The sequence below is a fragment of the Phyllostomus hastatus genome, unplaced genomic scaffold (assembly GCF_019186645.2).
Source record: "Phyllostomus hastatus isolate PE091 unplaced genomic scaffold, TTU_PhHast_1.1 phas_contig_1, whole genome shotgun sequence".
Classification (NCBI taxonomy): domain Eukaryota; kingdom Metazoa; phylum Chordata; class Mammalia; order Chiroptera; family Phyllostomidae; genus Phyllostomus; species Phyllostomus hastatus.
The window spans coordinates 42980409-42999864 of NW_025333498.1; the positions used below are offsets into that span (position 1 = coordinate 42980409).

General features: G+C 36.2%; 1 protein-coding gene across 2 annotated transcripts in view; it reads left to right on the top strand.

Moving 5' to 3' along the window:
• ZEB2 (zinc finger E-box binding homeobox 2) overlaps positions 1-19456 on the top strand; it is a 132512-nt gene that overhangs the window by 94949 nt on the left and 18107 nt on the right. For both annotated transcript variants that reach the window (XM_045831705.1, XM_045831714.1), the window contains exons 5-6: positions 17614-17802; positions 18493-18707. In XM_045831705.1, coding sequence (XP_045687661.1) covers positions 17614-17802; positions 18493-18707 — 404 coding nt within the window. The remainder of the gene's footprint in view (positions 1-17613; positions 17803-18492; positions 18708-19456) is intronic.

Consider the following 19456-nt stretch of genomic DNA (forward strand, 5'->3'; position numbering starts at 1 on the left):
AAATTAGTAACTACTTATTGAGTATCTTCTACACACTCACTGTTTCATGTTTGTGTGGAGAAGATAGGTCAGGCAGTCCAAGATATGCTATTATTTAATTTGGAAGATGAGACTAACACTCAAGAAATAATGGGTGATAAGTAAAATATGTGATAGCTATGCAACAAATGATAGGAACCATAATTATTTCAAGTTACAGAAGTGGGAGAGATCCAGTTGTGTTTGTATTTAGAAAAGGTTTCATGATGGAGGTAAAATGTGAACTAAGTACATTTTCCATAGTCCTGGAGACGTGAGGAAGGGCTTTCTAGCAAAGGGAGAGTACATTAGCCAACCAAGGAAACTGTGATACTTATTCAAAATGTAGTAAAAGGATTTGGCTGAATCAGAGGGTCCTAGAAGGCAATTTGGGGGAAAATGAAGTGGTCATTTAAGTTGTAGCCAGCTGAAAAAAACAACAAACAAGTTTGGGTCACATTGTACTACCGTGATTTCTTTGGGGAAAAAGGAGACTTTGAGAGACCAATTAGAAGCCACTGTAGTTATTCAGGTGTGAAGTGATAAAAAGCTTGTCCTAGGGTGATGACAATGATAAATTAGCATCATAACTTCTCAACAACCAGTTGATTCTCTGGTTTTGGGATTACGCATTTTTGTGTTTAGAATATGGCAATACTTGCTATTTCTAGATAGGCAAAAGAAAGATCCAATTTGGGGGAGGAGACCTTGAGCTGATCTTTAGACAGTAATATTTTCATATAAAAGTTAGACAAATAAGCCCTGGCTGGCGTAGCTCATTGGATTGAGCGCAGGCTGCGAACCAAAGCATGGCAGGTTCAATTCCCAGTCAGGGCACATGCCTGGGTTGCAGGCCACGGCCCCCGGCAACCGCACATTGATGTTTCTCTCTCTCTCTCTCTTTCTCCCTTCCTTCCCTCTCTAAAAATAAATAAGTAAATCTTTTTTAAAATCTTTAAAAAAAGTTAGACAAATATATAGGAGAACATGAGAATATCCATTGGAAATGAGGAATTGAAACCCAGGAAGTCAGGGCTCTTTATAGAGATTTGAGTCATGCAAATATATTCAGATAGTATTTAACATCTTGGGACTGTGAGACTTACAATTGAGAGTGTGTTTATTGAAACAAGTAGAAAGCTGAGGCCAGGGCTCCTGGTGGGTAGGGAGAAAAGTCAAATTCATTGAAAGAAGAAAGATTGTAAGATAGAAAAAATATATTAGACATTCAGAAAGCAAAGAAAGAAAGTTTCAAAAAGGAGAGAATGGTCAATTCAATCAAAAGCTTCGAATGGCTACAATTGTGAAAGAATGCTGAGCAAATACATTGGACTTGGAAATTAGGAATTTACTGCTGATCCTCAGTTTATAGCTCAGCCCTGTTAGAGGATAAATGTGTATCTCCTCCCAGCCATAAGTTTACTGTTTCTTCACTCTAGCATTTTCTTAGATGCAAAGCACATATGGAATTGAAATAAGATATTATTTATAGGGGCAATTACTTGTTAATGGACTATATCTTTCTCTTCATCCGAGTCCTTCTGATGAATACCCAGCTGACCTTCTCTACTCTAGGCATCTCAACTAAAATGAAATCTTCCTCCAATGAAGTCTCGTAGAACAAATCAACTAACCTTTCCATAGGTGCTGTGGTGTGTTGTTAATTAGTATTGTCTAGATCGAAAATTCTGCAAGTGTGAATTTTGTCTTAGGCTACCACAGTTTATAAGTGTACCTTAAAATTAATAGACTCTCAATAAGTGTTTTTATTAATGAATAAATATGGAGTTGTTTGACATCACATTCCATTTTTCTTTTCTAATTAAAGCAGAACCAAAAGACATCAGAATAGATCAATTTTTTAAAGTTAAGCAAATTTTCTGATAACAAAAGTGTTATTAACTGGAATAACTCATAGAGGGAAGACAAGGAAAATGTCTCTAATATATTTCTGTGACTATTCAACACAAAAATTTCATTCCTAACTAAAAGTAAGGAAAAGACCTCTGAAGTTCTTCCTTAGTTTAACAAATCTATTAAATAGTAAAGTTTAACTTCATATAAATAAAGTAGTCTTTTAGATTCTAAAAGCATATCTCCTTCATAATATATTCTGCTGAGTTTAAATCTGTAAGAAGTAGTGGGAAGGCTTAGTGGAATTGAATCACAGAATTCTAAAATTAAAATTTACACTATAGAACAATTCCTTAACTATAATTTGATAGTTGAGGAAACTGTATTTTAAAAATGCCACATAGCTAACTGGTGGCAGATTTGGAAATAAAATCTAAATCACCTGACATATCCTTTTGCCTAAGAAAGTTTTCCACCACTGTGAGGAATTGAACCTGGTAGAAAACATGGTGTCATCTTTGACACTTACATACTTAATCTAATTACTCATCAAGTACAATCAATTCTCCTGCCACAAATATCATATATCATTTGAGTCATTTTAAATCCTCATCGTTCATTTGAGCTGTTACAATGCCTTACTAACTGGACCCCTGCTTTGAATCCCTAATTTCTCTAACACATTCTTCACCCTAACTAAGTTAGTTAGAAGTTATTTTCCTAACACTCAGGGATGATGGATGATTGTAAATCATCCCCACTCCATTTCATACTCAACCTTGTATGGTTCTCCATTGCTTTCAGGTTGCATTGGCTTTTGAGCTAAGTTGGCACCCTCCATGATCTCACTCCATCTTGCCTTCAATACCACTTCCTAGAATATGGCCCAGCTCTGGAAGACTGTTTACCATTAATAATCCTTTGCCTTTGTCCATGGTTCTCCTTCAAACTACGAAGCCACTCATTCTCTTTCAGCCTTAGATCTTTCTTAGCCTAACAGCATCATACACATTCTTAAAGGTCATGGCCACCAAGAAGCCACCATACAGTTTCCAACTCAAGATCAACCGTTCATTCCTTTCAAGGCCTTCTTACAGGATTTATTTCATTCTCTCTCATATTACACTGAGTCACCTCTAGGTATATTCCTCCCCACTAAATTGTAAACTTCTTGAAAACAGGAATGTTATAGGGTTTTGGTCACTATTACCATAAATCCTAGAATGGTCTAGGTCAGACAGAGTTTCTGAAGAAATGAGGGAAAGGATGAGAGACAGACAACACTTGGCTTCCCTTTCATCTTTACATATTTTTGACACCTGGCCTGAAATAACCAACTAGAATAATGGGAGATCTCCATCTCCCATCTTCATCTCCCATTATTCTGGTCTCCCAAGCAAGAAAGACTCAGTTACATTTGACTGATCTCTAGCCTTCATGTCCTCCTCTATTTTGTCAGTTCACATTCCTCCAGTAATTCTTCCCTGGTTGCCCAAATTCTGTTCTTAGTATCCTTAATTGCACCTTAGTACCTTTAGGGCAGAGTTCACATTCTTCCCTGGTATTAGGTGCCACCATTTCAAACCAACAATGTTCCGTTTTTATCAGACCAAATCCTTGGTAATATCAAAAAATAATCACACTTATGCCAACCTGGATCTCTGGCCATGCTATTCCTTGAGATACTAATCTCTGTCTCCCTTTCTTTCAGTCATTCAAATTCTCCCCACCCTTTTGTTCTTCAGGGACAGCTCACATCCTATTTCCTCAATGTGGTCATCCTTGAACACCCAAACCACATCTATCTCTTCCTTCTCTGAAATCCTACAGCCCTCAGGTGCACACGACTAATTTTAGCATGTTGAGTTGTTCCTCTTTATATTGTTTACACCTATTTCACCTATTTGATTTCATGAGGACAAACAGTTTCTTCAGCTGTAACATGGAGGTAGATTATCATGATATCTACCCCATAGGATTGTTGAGGTAATTAAATACATAATGTATATATTGTCCTTAGTAAGTGCCCCCAAAATATTTGCTTTAAAGAAAGGACTTTTCCTTGTTTCCCTCAAAGTGCCCAGTATAGCAGTAAATACACATGATACACATTATGACTGGTGAAATGAATGAACGAACAAATGAACAAACAAGTAATTGGTGGAAAAGGAATGGACTCTGAGAAGGCAGCCCGAATAGGGGAAAACATTCCCTGTGGAGGGAATTAAATCCAGCATCTTCAGAGTTAACTTCCTAATATCAACTCTTGTTAAAGGCAAAAAACAACATTCTAGAGTATCACTACTTTTTTACAACAAAGTTAGACTAGCAGCATAGCAAAATTGATTTATAACAACATAGATAGAGCCTTGAAACCTCTGATTTATATTAATAACTTTCCACATAGCATTTAGTGTTTCTACACTAATTTTAAAATTTAAAAATGAAAGAAAGTTGTATTTTAATCCATAAGACAAAGAATGCATTTTTACAAAAAACCTTACATCTTCCAGATGTCAATCACATTCAAATTCAGAATGAGATTGTTATGTAGAATTTTTAAGAGTGTGTGAAAAAACTGTTTTCCAAGAAGATTAGAGAAATGGAAAATCTTAGGAGCATTATAAACATGAGTTTGTCTAAGAGCTAGTAGTAACAAGTCTTAGGTGCACGGTGATCATTAGCGTTAATGCGGTTCCACATGCATATCAAGACCCAAATAGGCCCCTGTTGTTTCCTCTTTGAAAATGTGAAAGTTATATTTACTCAGACAGTCTACTTCTCTAGTTATAAAGGGCTATTAATAACCACTTGCACCTTTATTTCCTTTGCTGGGGGAAAAAAAGCACCTTGTATCTAGAAACTGACTAAGGCCAATTTAGGTCTTAGTTCTTAATCTTACATAAAGCCAGCAAATTATTGTCCAAGGAGTAACGATGTACATTGACTCTAACTAGAATTATTAACATGCTTTCAAAATTTTAAGAATAATACATAACTTCTTTTACATATGAAAAACAAATGTTGTTTGGGGGTGCTCCAGATTCTAGAGTCAGATAAACTGCATTTGAATTTTGTCTCTAACAGTTAGTTGCTAGTTACTTACATGAACTTGAGTGTATAATAAGCCTTCATTTCTACATCACTAAAGTGGAAATAGTGAATCCCTGTGTACAAATTCTCATTGTAGGGATTAAGTGGTATAGCACTTTTTAAGTACCTAGTACAAAGCCTAACATATACAAGATGCTCACCTTTTAGTTTTGTTTTTGCCAGTTTATTTGCATGTACAAGTAAGCTTTAAACCATTTTTATTCATTAAGAAATAAACACATTCTGAACTGTTTTCACCATTCACAACAGTTCCTCATTAATTCCTTCTCAAGGAAACAAAAATGCAATGTTTCACAAATTGTAATGGAAGGACTAACCAGTCAATTTGAGAGCCTTTGTCAATTAACTTCCTTTGACATCTTGGAAACTGCTCAGACAAGTTGTAGGACAAGTTTCTTTTCACTGCTCTCACAATGAACTTGAGGTTAAAATAATGAAGATTAAAAAGGAATAGCTTAGTTTTCTATCTAACTTCTTTCACTAGCATCCCTTGTTAAGTGTAGGAGAGGACTTGTAGTCATTTCAATGTTTGTGTATGATGATGAAAGTTGTCAAAGATTTTTTCTTTACTTGGTCATTGACTAGCATCAGGAATCATATCTTTTCTCCTTCCTGTTCAGGATCACAGTCAAGTAAATAAATAATAAAACATTTGTCACTTGTTGGTAACCACTAAGATACTTTCCTTCTCTTCAGTCAGAATATTTGTTTTGTGAAGAATGTGAACTGAGACTTGAGAAAGAAACTTTAACGAAATGGAGATCTAATTCTAGTCCTTAAGGAATGAAAAATCTTTTGGTGTCAAAAGGAAAAACAAAAATAATAGTGACAGGAAGGCAAAATTTACAAATAAATAATTATAACCTCATTAGCAATTTGGATCAATAGTCACTTAGGGACACCCTACTAAGTGCAAGGTATTTTGTTAGGCATCATGAAAGTTACAATGAATAATCACTGTCACTAAGGACTTACATTCAGTTGGGTGAATGAAACCATGGTAGATGAATTAAGAAACATATATAAAATGTTTAACACAATTTTAGATGTAATAAATGTTCAATCGTTGTTAGGCATTATTATTAGCAATTATTATAATAATACATGGATTAAGGTGTTTTATTTGAAACACAACAAGCTGTGTAGGTTCAAGTGCAAAGTGTTCTGTATTGCAGAGGGCTTCTGACAGAACATGGGATCAGCTATTGGAGACATGAAAACAGAAGATAGCAAATTTTAGGGAAGGTTCTCCTCAGGACAAAGGTTCGCTGAACATGCCTCTGTGCAAAAGAGAATAAGAGAAAGGACAAAAATGTAAGATGGAGTGAAAGATTAAACAGGTCATCAGAAGAGTTGTGAGGGGGTAGCTTTTAGGTGGTAGCCATGGCTATGGGTAGAAGTACATGTTTTTAGCACTAAGATTAAAAAAAGAAGGATGAATGATGGTAGACTTTATTTGAATTTAAGGCAGTTTAAGGGATTCACATTATAAGAGTTGCATTCTTTGAAATAAATAGGAAGTCAGCTCATCGGTTGACAGGGAATGAGAGAAGGGTTGGAATCTTGAGGAATGAAAGTGTGGAGTAGTTGCTGTGGCCAATGTATGGAGATTTAGTTATCATCATAAAAGAATATCCTGTCTTGATAGCACAAACTGAAATAAGTCAATGCAATTATTAAAGTTCCTTTAGATGTTTTGGATACTCCAGAAGCAGGGAAAATTGGACTAGATTTTAATTTGGCAAGGTAAGAATGCAACAAGAATAAAAGACAGGGATGGAAGTGATTTCAGGCTTCAAGGTGACCTGAGGCAAGTATAAAATCAGAATTGGTAAAATGGGCTGGGGTACTTGTCAGGGCCTAATTATCACAATGAAGTACCTGTTTCAGGAGAATGAGGAACTCAATAATGGGGAAGAGCAGAAAGCTGAAATCAGAGAATGAAAGTTCCAAGTTCTGGTTCATAGAGATGAAACTGTCCCTGGGTTAGCCCAGTACCAAGGTGTGGCCACCCATGTGGTTGGGGTCAAGAAAGTCAAACACTGTGAAGCCAAGATACCCATGGACTATCTTTTGAGTAATGATGTTTTCCAGAATGATGATAATGGCAATCTGGGGTAAATATAATAATAGGAAGTGTGTCGTTTTACTTGAGCTATATAGGCAGTGTTATAACACATACTGGAGAAAAATGAATGACTTAAAGTTCAAAAAATACGATTACAAATTGGAGACTTTTTGAGGGTAGAGGTTAAGTTTACTTTTCTCCACATTTCCTTTCAGTAGGCATAGTGTTTGTATAGCCTTGATGGTTGATGAACAGTTTTTTTGTTGAATTAATTAATAAAGGAATAACCAAGTAGGTGAGGAACAAATTAATAAAATAGGAACACTGGTTTGAAATGGTAATTTGAATGAAGGAGTGTGTCAACCCATCTTCTTTGGTCTGTGTGTTAAGACGGGTGGAAGCAGGGGCGGCTCTGCTGGAAAGGTTGTGAGGGATGGGAGGTTACCAAGGGACGGCACAGTTCCATTGAATCTGCAGAAGAAGAGCACACAAAGGAGGATAGCATGAAGCATGTGGGGGAATAAACAAGTAATATATGAAATTGGAAAGCACAATGAACCTCGAATACAGTCTCTATTCCTGAGTTAAACTTGAGACATTTTTAATTTACTATAACCATAATAATTAATAAAGATTCACCTTTGCAAGGTGGTTCATAAAATTACTCTATATTGAGTGCCTTTAGAAACATGATTAAAAATACAAAATATCCAAATTAGGAAAATACAATTCTCAAATATTAAACAGAAATTTTAAATAAACATCTCAAGTAGAGAATTTAAAGAACATTTTTTATATTTTTGCTTTGCCACAAAAGACATAGATGTGAATTACCCAGTAAAAACAAAATAAGCACGGGATTCAGAAGAGTGGGGACATGACAAGTGGACAAAAAAAATTTAAGTTAATATTTCATTTATTATGAAGTTAGCATTTATGTTGGCTTTCCGCATCCTAATTTCATGGCATTCTACTGTTATTTAGAACTATTTATAATGTCATAGTGAACTTTTCAGAATCTAGAACCTAATCAGATCATAACCAATCAGTTAGGCATAAGGAAAAAGTAAAAAATGGGGTTCTCTCATAATGACTTATCACCATAGTGTTGAAAAGTAATGGGTTAAGAGCCAGGATACATGAATTCTCCACCCAGCTCTGTCAGAAAATTTTTGTGTAACTTTGCATAAATCACAAACCTCACTGTACCTTAGTTGTATCATCTGTTAAATGAGGAAATTAGACTAGCAATTTTGGACCTCACCCCACCCAACCCTTCCCTCTAATGACATTTTACTGGGAAACATGAACAAAGAAAACGAAAAGCAAGGGCTACAATAGTTGTCATGGGAGGGGAAGTTGTCATGGGAGTTCTCAGGGGTCCTGCCTCATGGTATTATATCCAGGGCCTGCACAGTCACACAGGGCCCTGAGCTTAAAGTCCCCACCCATGGTTTAATACTTTGTTGTTGACATTTTGCACTGGACCCCACAAATTAGGTGGTTGGTCCTGCTTATACCTTGAAAAATGCATTCGGAAAACAGCAGAGAATAAATAACCAGGATGGGAAGGTGTGGGATCAGGGATTTGAGTCCCAAAGTCCCACATAGAAATGCCAATTCTCTCAAGTTTTACAAGTCCTTCCTGGTGTCTTCAGAATTACTGAATCCCAGGTAAACATCTAGAAGACCTAGACTGAAAATCTTGCTTGAACAAGAAACATCATGGAGCAAGGTACAGCTCTCCTAAATTGGTAGTATTTGTGATGAGGTTAGTAGCTAGCAAGCCGTTAAGCCTCCTTAAGCACAAATTCTGTGAGTCATATCATTAATATAGAGAAAGTGGAGAAAAGAGTAAGAAAGTTTCTCTACCTTTATTATCTCCTTGGTAAAACTTCCAATTTCTCTTACTACTCTTACATTAAGATTAGATTAACTCTTTTAAATTACGTAGCTTTTTTATATGGGTAAAAGAGGCCATACAATTTTGATCATGGGGTATTTCTCAGCAAGATCAGTTTGAGTGCATGTATAGTGTTAATCAATTGTGCAAGATCAGTTTATTAGATAATTCAAGTAGTACCTAAATACTTAACAAGGGGCCACATTATTACAAGGCCTGTCATTTTCTTCCTTTGTAAAATATCTACCACATTTTTGTATGACGGGTTTTACTATCCAGTCAGATATGTCATGCAAATTATTGTTTTAATTCTTCAGTTAACTTCACACAATGAATTTTCAAAAATAAAGTAGAGAAAAGATAGGTTCTGAGGAGAGAAAAACAGAAGCAACACTTGGCAAGTTAGACAGGGGGATCATTTTCAAACTATAATCAGTGTCCACCAAGGAGAGCCTGTCACTTCCTGGTTAATGAATGCTGTTGTTTCATTAGCTTTGTTTGCGATTAGGAGCAGCTATCTTCGCAGCAAGAGTTCCCATAAGAAATAAATTATATCCCAACCTTTTTGAGTGTCTCCTTCATTCAATCAACAAATATTTAATAAGCACTGTTTTCCTTGTGACGTTTCTGTAGTTTCCAGACAGCTCCAAAATATTTTTTCATCTGTGCATGTGGTTCCTTCATCAGAAAGCTGTGTTGATCTGAGTTTTTAATTGAAAAGAATATGGTCAATAAAAAAGCAAATGGGTTAGGGTGATTAATTAACTGAAATTACGGAATTCTGAAACTTCAAGGATACCCCAGAAAGCATGTACTGGCTCACTTTAAAGATGAGAATACTGAGATTAAAAAATACAAATAGCTGAGCCAGTGTGAGGACCCCAGTGACCCAGGACCTGGTCTAATTATTTAATTATTGCATGCTGGGCACTGTACAAGGACCTGGTAATACAATGCTGAATAAGACAGGATCCATGCCTCTCTGTCAGTTCACAGACCTGTAAACCGCAGATTACAACGTAACATGATAGGCTCAAAAACTGAGGTATGCGGATGATACTCAATAAATGAAGACCGAGGGTATGAACTCAGGTTAAGATAGTCAGGAAGGCTACCTGTCATGGGAGTAATTCTGAGCTGTTTCCCAGAACCATACTGAATGCCTTATTTAGCCAGGTGAGGCAGAAATGGAATTCCTAGAGTAGTGATTCTTAAACTGGGCGAGTGTCAGAATCCCCTGAAGGACTTGTTAAAACACAGATTAGTGATTTTATAGGTCTGGGTTGGATCCCAAGAAATCGCATTTCTAACAGGTTCCCAGGTAATAAACACTGATGCTTTGAGGCTGGAGGCCACATTTTGAAAACCACAGCTCTGGAGCATCCTTACATATATTGTATATGAAAAACTCACTGAATTGCTGGGCAAAAACACCCTACTTTATAAACCCTCTAAAATATAAGATGGTCTAACAATCTTTTTTGTAATATACTAATTCAAATTTTTAGATTCCACAGTAATGTAAAAGATGATACATATTATATAATTTCAGAATTTTTTTCAAGGCATGGATTCTGTATGGATACATAACAATCAAAACTGCCTACTCACAATCCCCTAATATAAACCTCACTTTAAAATTAGACGCTGTCCCTAACTGGGCCACTTCCTGCTGTTTGGGGAGAGATTTGACTCTGCAGAGTAGTATAGATTCCCATCTCCCTGTTTGTTCTGCAAGTCTTTCTCCTAAAGCTCTTACAGTTGGGGGACTCTCATTGGCATCCGAACATGGGTTCCCCAGAGAAAACCATGTCAGAGCAGGAGTGGAGAGACTAGCTCAGACGCTGTACGAATTCCCAAGAAGAGAATAAAACTTTGTCGCTCTTGATGAGCCTTCCTGGCTTTACACACACCTCTGTAGCAGTCAGAGGCTCTGGTGGTTTGCCCATGAAGCTGTGTAATGAGAAAACTACCATCTTTTCCCTCACGGTTGTTTTTTAGATTTCTGGTGCCAATATGTATTTTGGAAGCCTTCTGCAGAAAGGCACACATGCATTTTTAATGAAGAAATGCTTATATTCCATTAATTAGTCAACTTTAAATAAAGTAGCTGTGAGAATTTATATACCTCAACAAATACTAAGGGTGGACTTCTTTAATCTAAAAAATTAAGTATAGGTGACTAAATTAAAAAACAATTCCCTTTTTTTTTTATCCTCTGAAGTGTTAATAAAGGGACTATTTTTCCAAAAAGGTGGTGAATCCAGTTATCTAGATTTTTTATTATTTCTGCTGGTCCCTTTGCCTGAATGTATGAAGAGAATGAAAGCCAGATTATATAATAAATGCATAATTTCTGTGTTATACTGAGGAAGTACTCATATACTTATATGTATGGTTTTGCATATTTATGCATGTATAAATATGCCTATTTATACTTGTGTATTTCAGAATCATAAGCATTTCATGTATGTGTCTCTAAGTATGAGAGTCATAGAACGATGAAAAAATTATTAGTCAACAGGATTGTGTCCTCACCCCCGGCCACACTCTGTGGCACTAGTAGGCACTCAATAAACAGTTATTAAGTGAAGGTATGGATGAATGATTCCACTTAGGTTTTTACATACACTTGCTTTAACTCTTCTAGAGCCTCCAAGATATTTTCCTTTCCAAAACAATTATTTATTCATTTTGATGTTTATTAAAATGGTTTAGCATAATATTCAAATATGTTTCTTCATTTTTTAATGAAAATTAAAAACATGCTGGGTATTAGACAAGTGATAATAGAGTACCTGTCTTCCTACATGAACACATGCTTGTTACATATAAAGAAAATAAATAGTGAGGTAATAAAAGTAAAAAGAGGGAAACAAAAAGAGAAAGATTAAGTGTCAAGGTTTCATATTAATTACTTGTAAATACTAAATTAAACTCACCTTTAAGAATCTTTGAGAAAGTATCCTAAAACAACTCAATAACAGGAGGTGGTGACAGATTTGAGTACCAAATATCTCTTATATATAAAGTTCTGTTAACATTACTTGTTTTTAAGCAATTATTTTTAAAGTCAGTCTATAGTGATAACTTACCATTATCTATCTAAAATATAAATCTCTAAGCTACACAAGAAAGTATTTATGAAAGTATTAATAAGCAACATTAGTAAGAGCGACTATCATATTTATGAGAAATTTGAGGCCTTTTTAACTTGTAGGGACCTAGAAATTTACCCTAACAATAATAAAATACACATGACTATGAGGAAACTTGTTTAATTAATGAAATTCCTTTTTTTAGATAGAGAAAAGTTTAGTTGACCTTAGGGAAGGTTGAGATATTTGCAAGACATCAGGGTAAATTTTAGGACTAAATGCAAAATCTCTGGAGAAGGTATGGGAAGAAATTACTTGAGGTTTCTTGTGAATTTTTATTATGGTTTGATCATAAATACCATGCAAATATCCTTTGTTAGTGTGTTTTGGCAGTTCTTCCAAGGAGACCAAGGAGTGAAGAGGATTACTGGAAAAAAAAAAAAAGTAAAATGAGGTTGATTTTAGACTAGAAAAATGCAGTGGGGAATTCTATAACTTTCTAGCCAATTTTCTACCTCATTCCTGTGTCCACCATACAGTATTATAAAATCCCTGCAGAAGACAAAAATGGAAACTTCCAAATAGAATCAAAACTTCATTATTCCCAACAATTTTACGAATAACTAATTTTTAATCCCATCATTTGTTCTGTTGCCATAACAATTAGGTGATTCGGGGTTTAAGAGACTGAAGCACACACAGCCTAAACTTAGAAAAGGGAATGTTCCAGGTCACAGAATCTAAGGAGGGTTGACAACAGAGTCCCTGGAAGGACAGAGGTGCAGCTTGGCCTCAGAAGCAAATACAGATAAGAATGTACTGTCTGGACCTTCTATCTGTCTCTGCTTTTCTCTGTATGTCTACTTCATTCTCTCTCTTCATAAATCTTACTCTACATGGGCTATATCAACTCCTTTGTTCTACATGGTATAGCTGTAGTCACTTGGGGAGGAAGACTTCCTTGAACTTGTTTTCAGAACAAAGTCCAAAAATCATAGGAAAAGGATTTACTGAACTCAGTTAGATTTGTTGACTAGCCCTGGACCAATCAATAGTTTGGCCTGGAGAATGGAAGACTAAGATTGACTCACTTCCAGTGCAACTTCATTCACTGTGATTAGGGGAGCAGGATCATGCAATGATGTGGCAGCTGCCTGAGGTATAATAAGGCTTGGCAATAGGGAAAATGGGGAGCTATTCCTAGGAAAAGGAGAATGTTGTAGTACGGAGCAGGAAAACCATACGTTACTGCTACCCACAACACCACCAGGCAAAACCCACATTATATCCATGATGGTTATACAATGCCTAGTAAATGGAAGGCTAGGTTCTAGCCCACATAAATGACTCTAGATATTAAGATACATAACTAATAGCATGTCTGTACCACATGATGAAAAGTCCTGATGGGGCAAATAGATGTAAATGATTGAGTATTATCTTCTTCATGAAATCCTTTTTTGAATATTCACCTGGGCCCTATCAGACTTCTGCAAGTACAAAGTCTGTCCAGAAAGTATCCAGCCATATAAATATGAAAAATGGAGACATTTATTGAAAAAGGTACAAGATACAAGAAACATTGTACATGGGACAATGATGCCTCAGTCCACTTCAAAATAGGAACATCAGGTCCTCACACAGTTCTTCCAATCGCCATCAGCTGCCCCATCATATTTTCCTGAATCTTATTGATGGTCTGGAATCTCTTTCCTTTCAAAGGTGATTTTAATTTTGGGAAAAGCCAGAATTTGCAGGGCATCAAATCTGACCTATAAAGGAGCTGAGTCACCTGGGTGATGTGATGCTTTGCCAAAAAACTGCACAAGATATGATGCATGAGTGGGCACATTGTTGTGATGAAGCTTCCAATCACCAGTTGGCCATAGCTGTGTTCTTCTGAATCATCTGAATAGTTTCCATGGAAGAGTGTTCAAGCTTAATGTAAACTTTGACATAGATTTGCTGCTGTACTCACTCTGTCATTTTGAATGTGACAGCCACACAGTACACATGCTCACTCAATGGTGTCTACTGCCCCCATTGCTTAGTACAATAAAGTCACCATTATTCACACATGTGCATTCCAGTCCACTCTCTTTGGCTGCCAGGTTATGTTCCTGTTGTGCAAACCCTTCTCGTTATATGAGCAATGGCTGGATTTTTTCCAGACAGACCTCATATTAATGATCCATACTACAGTTTACTGCATAACTGCTCCACAATTGCTTGAGTAGTAGAACCAAGTTTCTAGTTCAACTGCAGGTATCTTTTCTTATGTTTTCTTTTACTGGAAGACTTCTACACCACGATTACTGTTGGGGAAATAATTTATCCCACATATATTTCATAAATGATTCTTGAGAATCTACTAATCCCTAGGCAACATACTCAATGCTCAGCATACAAAGATAATCAAAGATGATCCTTAAATTAAGAGAGCACATAATTTGATGTCTTCTGTCCCTATCACACTTGACATAGAGGTCTAGCATGTCCAAATTTTATCTAGGAAGTAAATTGCCTCTCAAAATACCAATGGTATATCTACATGCAGTTTAGTTTGCCTATCCAGAAAAATCAGAATTCTTTTCCCTTTTTAAGCGAAAAAGGCTATTAATGCAAATCAAATTTAATTTGCATTTGATTACATTTCTGATGGAAACATTCACATGCAAATCAAAATTCATGCAAAGATAGCCAGATAATTCAAATAGTTGCTGAAATATCAAGATAAAATTAGGATGTTAAATGTACATCCACCATGTGTTTACTAGGACTAAGGATCCTCAAGTGGGACAATGTTCTTGAAAAATGTAAATAAATTGTGTCGTGAACATTTGACATTTGAGTAGGTCTGAGTTCAGAGGGAGCTATACATTACTTTCTACTGCCACAGTGCTGAAAGAGAAGTCAGTCATTGGTCAAATGAGTTAAGTTGTTCAAAAGAGGTTCATCTTGGATCTACCATTTTTTCTCCTCTTTTTCTTGCCCTTAAAAACAAAAGGTGATTTTTGATAGATCTGAAGTTATTTTGATTAATCAAAACAATCTACAAATAGTTTGTACAAGTAGGCAGTTGCTTCATGCTTTTAGTGACTTAATGATACAAGACAAATGGCATCATCAACAATAATCACCAATAAGTGGGGTTTGGAAACCAGCCGTTGCATAATGAGCATACCAGTGGAAATGCAACCTGACTTAATCTTCTAAGAAAATATTTAAGATTTAAGATTCTAAGAAAAGACTTAAGCAAAATTTCTATGTATAAAATCTCGACCCACTATTGCACATTTCAAAACTCTATTTGAAGGAAATACAGGTCTTGGAATCACATTGTTGCTCTTGTTACAAAGAACAGAAGTTGGAGTGGCAAAAGAGAAAGGTTTGAGATCACCATATTCAGGATTTAGCACTTAGTTTCATAGTCTACAGAATGTAATGCTCCCCATTTGTCTTTTATTTGATCCAATGTATTAGCTTATACATTAGCTTCAAGTCTTTTTAGCATTCCAGTGGTCCCTGCTCTGGTGAAAGTCACCTACCATATATCAGATTTGAAACACCTGAACTCAAAGGAGGATCTTAGCCTTCTTACCATCTTTGGCATCCCTAATTCTTCCCCAGGACTAGAGACTTTACTTCTGAAGTATCTCTCAATTCTAGCCACTTCTCTTGTAGTCTCTATCACTAATTCCTTAACCTTTATCTTTTTTCATGGCCTATGGCAAGAGACTCCTAATTAGTTTCCCAAAATTGACTTTTCTTTTCCTGCAGTCCTTATCACATATAGCCAAATTTTTCATTTAAAACTGCAGATGGATCATTTCATTTAAATAATCCATAATTTCATCCAACCATCATCCTTGCTTAATACCTTTCATCAGCTTCCTGTTCCCTCTTAAAACAAAACCCCAATCCTTAACAGGGCTGTCACATGCTGCATGATGTGGTCCCTGCCTGCCTCTTCACTCTGACATCCCACTGCTCCACTTTCCCTCTCAGCATGCCAGTGCTGTCCTTTTAGCTCCTGAAGTGCACCATGCTCCTTCCAGGCACTGCTGCTCTTCCCTAGCTTCTGAAGTTCACCTTCAGGCATTTTCAGTGAACACCTCTTTCATCTTCCAGACTCAACCATGTCCCCACCAGGCCCTCCTTGTACTTCTCTCATACCACCACTATACAACTTCCTGTCCTAATACTTACTTGGGTTTGTAATGTTATATTCCTCTTTGAGATAATGTCACTTGTATTGCCCACTCCTATGGCTTCCTGAAGGATGAGACCGGGTCTGTTTTTTGCCTATCAAAACAAGACACGATGACTGTCACATACCAGGCATTCAGTAAATATTTGTTGAATTCATGGAAGGTTCCACTTTCTATTCTCATATGTAATCCACAAGTTCACAACAGTGAAAGCCAAACATAAAAATAAAATAAAAATTGACTGACTTGCTTGAAGATCACCCTGCCAAAAATTACCAAGGAGAATTAGTGTAGCAAGTACTATGATCTTTTTTATGGCAGAGAAGTTGAGATTCTTCATACAGTGTTATCAAAGTTAACTGCTCCAGAAACTATGAAAGTAGAATTCCCATTAATTGTACAAAGCATTTGTACAATTTTTTACCTACTTATAGTAGAGTATAATGTAACAGCCACTCTCCCAACTCTGTCTTGTCCATAAAATTTTTTATTTAGGATATTTAAGCCATGGCTTATTTTAGAAACATATCTAGTAGGTTCAGATAAACACAGTCTTGTCACGCAGTGCTAAAGTTGATTTACAACTATTATTCATTTAATAGGAATAGAGTCATAATTACAAAATTTAAAAAATAATACCAAATTCATACAGCTACATAGCCACTTTCTTAACTCACTTTATAACTTTGTATTTTATTCCTATCAGTAATGGGCTTAATTTTATTATCAGCAGCTTTAAAATACCAAACAACATACTGAAATTTTAGGAAAAGATAAACTGCCACATTCCATGATTTTTTAAGAAAGTCACATTATCTCTCTAGGAATATCTGCCTTTTCACATCTGTCTCAGAGTGTGCGGTCCTGGTCCTCTGTGACATTCAAAGTGGACGATTCAAAGCTTTTGTTTAGCAACAGGATGTATCTGTGGTTAGGGACGTTAAGTTTAGTGGACAAAAAAAATTTAAATATACCTTTATTAAAAGACAAGAATGTCTTTTATAGACTATTAAAGTAGCTTTGAGCTTAATGCTTAGGAATCTTAGAATGTAGTTCTGTTTTTTAAAACAAAATCCCTAAAAATGATTTGTGAGTCATGTGGACTAGTATTCCTGGAAGAAAATAAAATGTGCCTATTTAACTTAAAGCAAAGTCCCCTTTTTGGATATGTGATAAGAATAAACAATTAACCAATAGCCAATCATCTGCAACATTTCTTACAAATAAACCAGGTATTTGTAGTCTTTTGGTCAGCTTTAACATTTCTTAGTAGCAATGATGTAAGCAGACTTGGGTGCCTCAGAAGAAGGTCCTGAAAACACATTTCTTCTCCTTTTACGATTTCAGTTAAGAATGCAAATTGCACATCAGACTTTGAGGAATACTTTGCCAAAAGAAAACTGGAGGAGCGCGACGTCCATGCAGTCAGCATCGAGGAGTACCTTCAGCGCAGTGACACAGCCATTATTTACCCAGAAGCCCCTGAGGAGCTGTCTCGCCTTGGCACGCCAGAGGCCAATGGGCAAGAAGAAAATGGTGAGGCTGTAATTCATTTTTAGCCACTACACTGACCTCTGCAGCTGTTACAATTACAAATGCACTACATGCCTGGGTGTTTACCTTAAAATTTGAAGAACAGCTGCAGAGGCATGGAATTTCATGAGCAAAGATTAGAACTGTAATTTTAGGGTATTGTGAATTTTTTTTTGTCAGCAAATTTGTGTCATTTGTACATCCAATAAAAAACAAGAACAATTAGAGCCTATTCCTCTGAGATAAAAATATCTACATTAATTCCTATCTTTCTGAAATATTTTACTTTTGAAACAAAAAAAAAGTTTAGCGATATTGCCCCTAACCTTCTGTTCTTTATGGACACCTGACAAGCTCCCTCACACTGTGAATTCCTGAGTCATATGTGACTAAAGGCGTACTGCGAACTGTCAGTCACCTAAAAAGAAGTTCCTCATGTATCAGCTGTTTAAATTTCCCCCCAAAAGCCCAAGTAATTAATTAATTTTCTGGCGCAGTGTGAGCTGATTCCGACAAGTCTGCCCTGGGTGTGCGAGGGGACTGGTGTGCGCGGAGGCCGAGTGCAATGATGGCACTCTCGTGGAGCAGATTGCAGTGATTCCTGTCATACCATCCCGGGCAGTCAGCCCATTAGCTGCCATTGATTTACTGACCTTTTGGCCTGCTTCTCTCCCTCTCGTCTCTCGGCTACAGACCTGCCACCTGGAACTCCAGATGCTTTTGCCCAACTGCTGACCTGCCCCTACTGCGACCGGGGCTACAAGCGCTTGACATCACTGAAGGAGCACATCAAGTACCGCCACGAGAAGAATGAAGAGAACTTTTCCTGCCCTCTTTGTAGCTACACGTTTGCCTACCGCACCCAGCTCGAGCGGCATATGGTGACGCACAAGCCAGGGACAGATCAGGTGGGGGGTTGGTTTTAAGTGATTTCTTTCTATAATAACCCCTTAGAGAAACGATATTGCTTTGATTGGCAATCATTATTAATTTTTCATGGCATTTTGAAGATGCAGATCTTTTAATGGTAATAGCTTTAATTGAGGTCTAAATGATTTTTTGATGGTCTCTTCTAATATGATTTAATAGTCTTATGTTCACGATCGAATGAGTGTGTTAATTTCTAATTTAGAAATTTTATTTGCACTTTAACTTGACTTTAGTTTCATTTTTATGTTCCACAAAAAGTGAATGAAATTGTAGCATTTTAATTATACATTATTAAACATCTCAGCAATTTTAATTCCATTTTTCACCCAGTTTTACTTAGAAATTTTTTTTCACAGAGGCTCTAAGTCATAGTAAAAGAAATGTGTATTTCTTTCATTTGTCATATAACACCTTCAATTACTTAGAGTATTTTTACAAACTGTTACTAGTTTATGAAATCTAATTAAGTGTTTTAAGAAAAATTTTAAAAGCACATAATATATGTGTATATATTAAAAGTAAGCTGGATTACTATTAAAATGTTGGGTGTACATTAAAATGATCCCTTTTTCATACGCATATTTGTTGCTGAATGTTAAAATTAATCTGCCTTTGGCTTACTTGTATTAAAAATAAAAATTCTGTCTTCGACAGGTAAGCACAGCTTCTTAAATCCTTAAAATAATTGAATAGGATTGATTCACAGTGTCTCTTAAGTGTTTTAGCA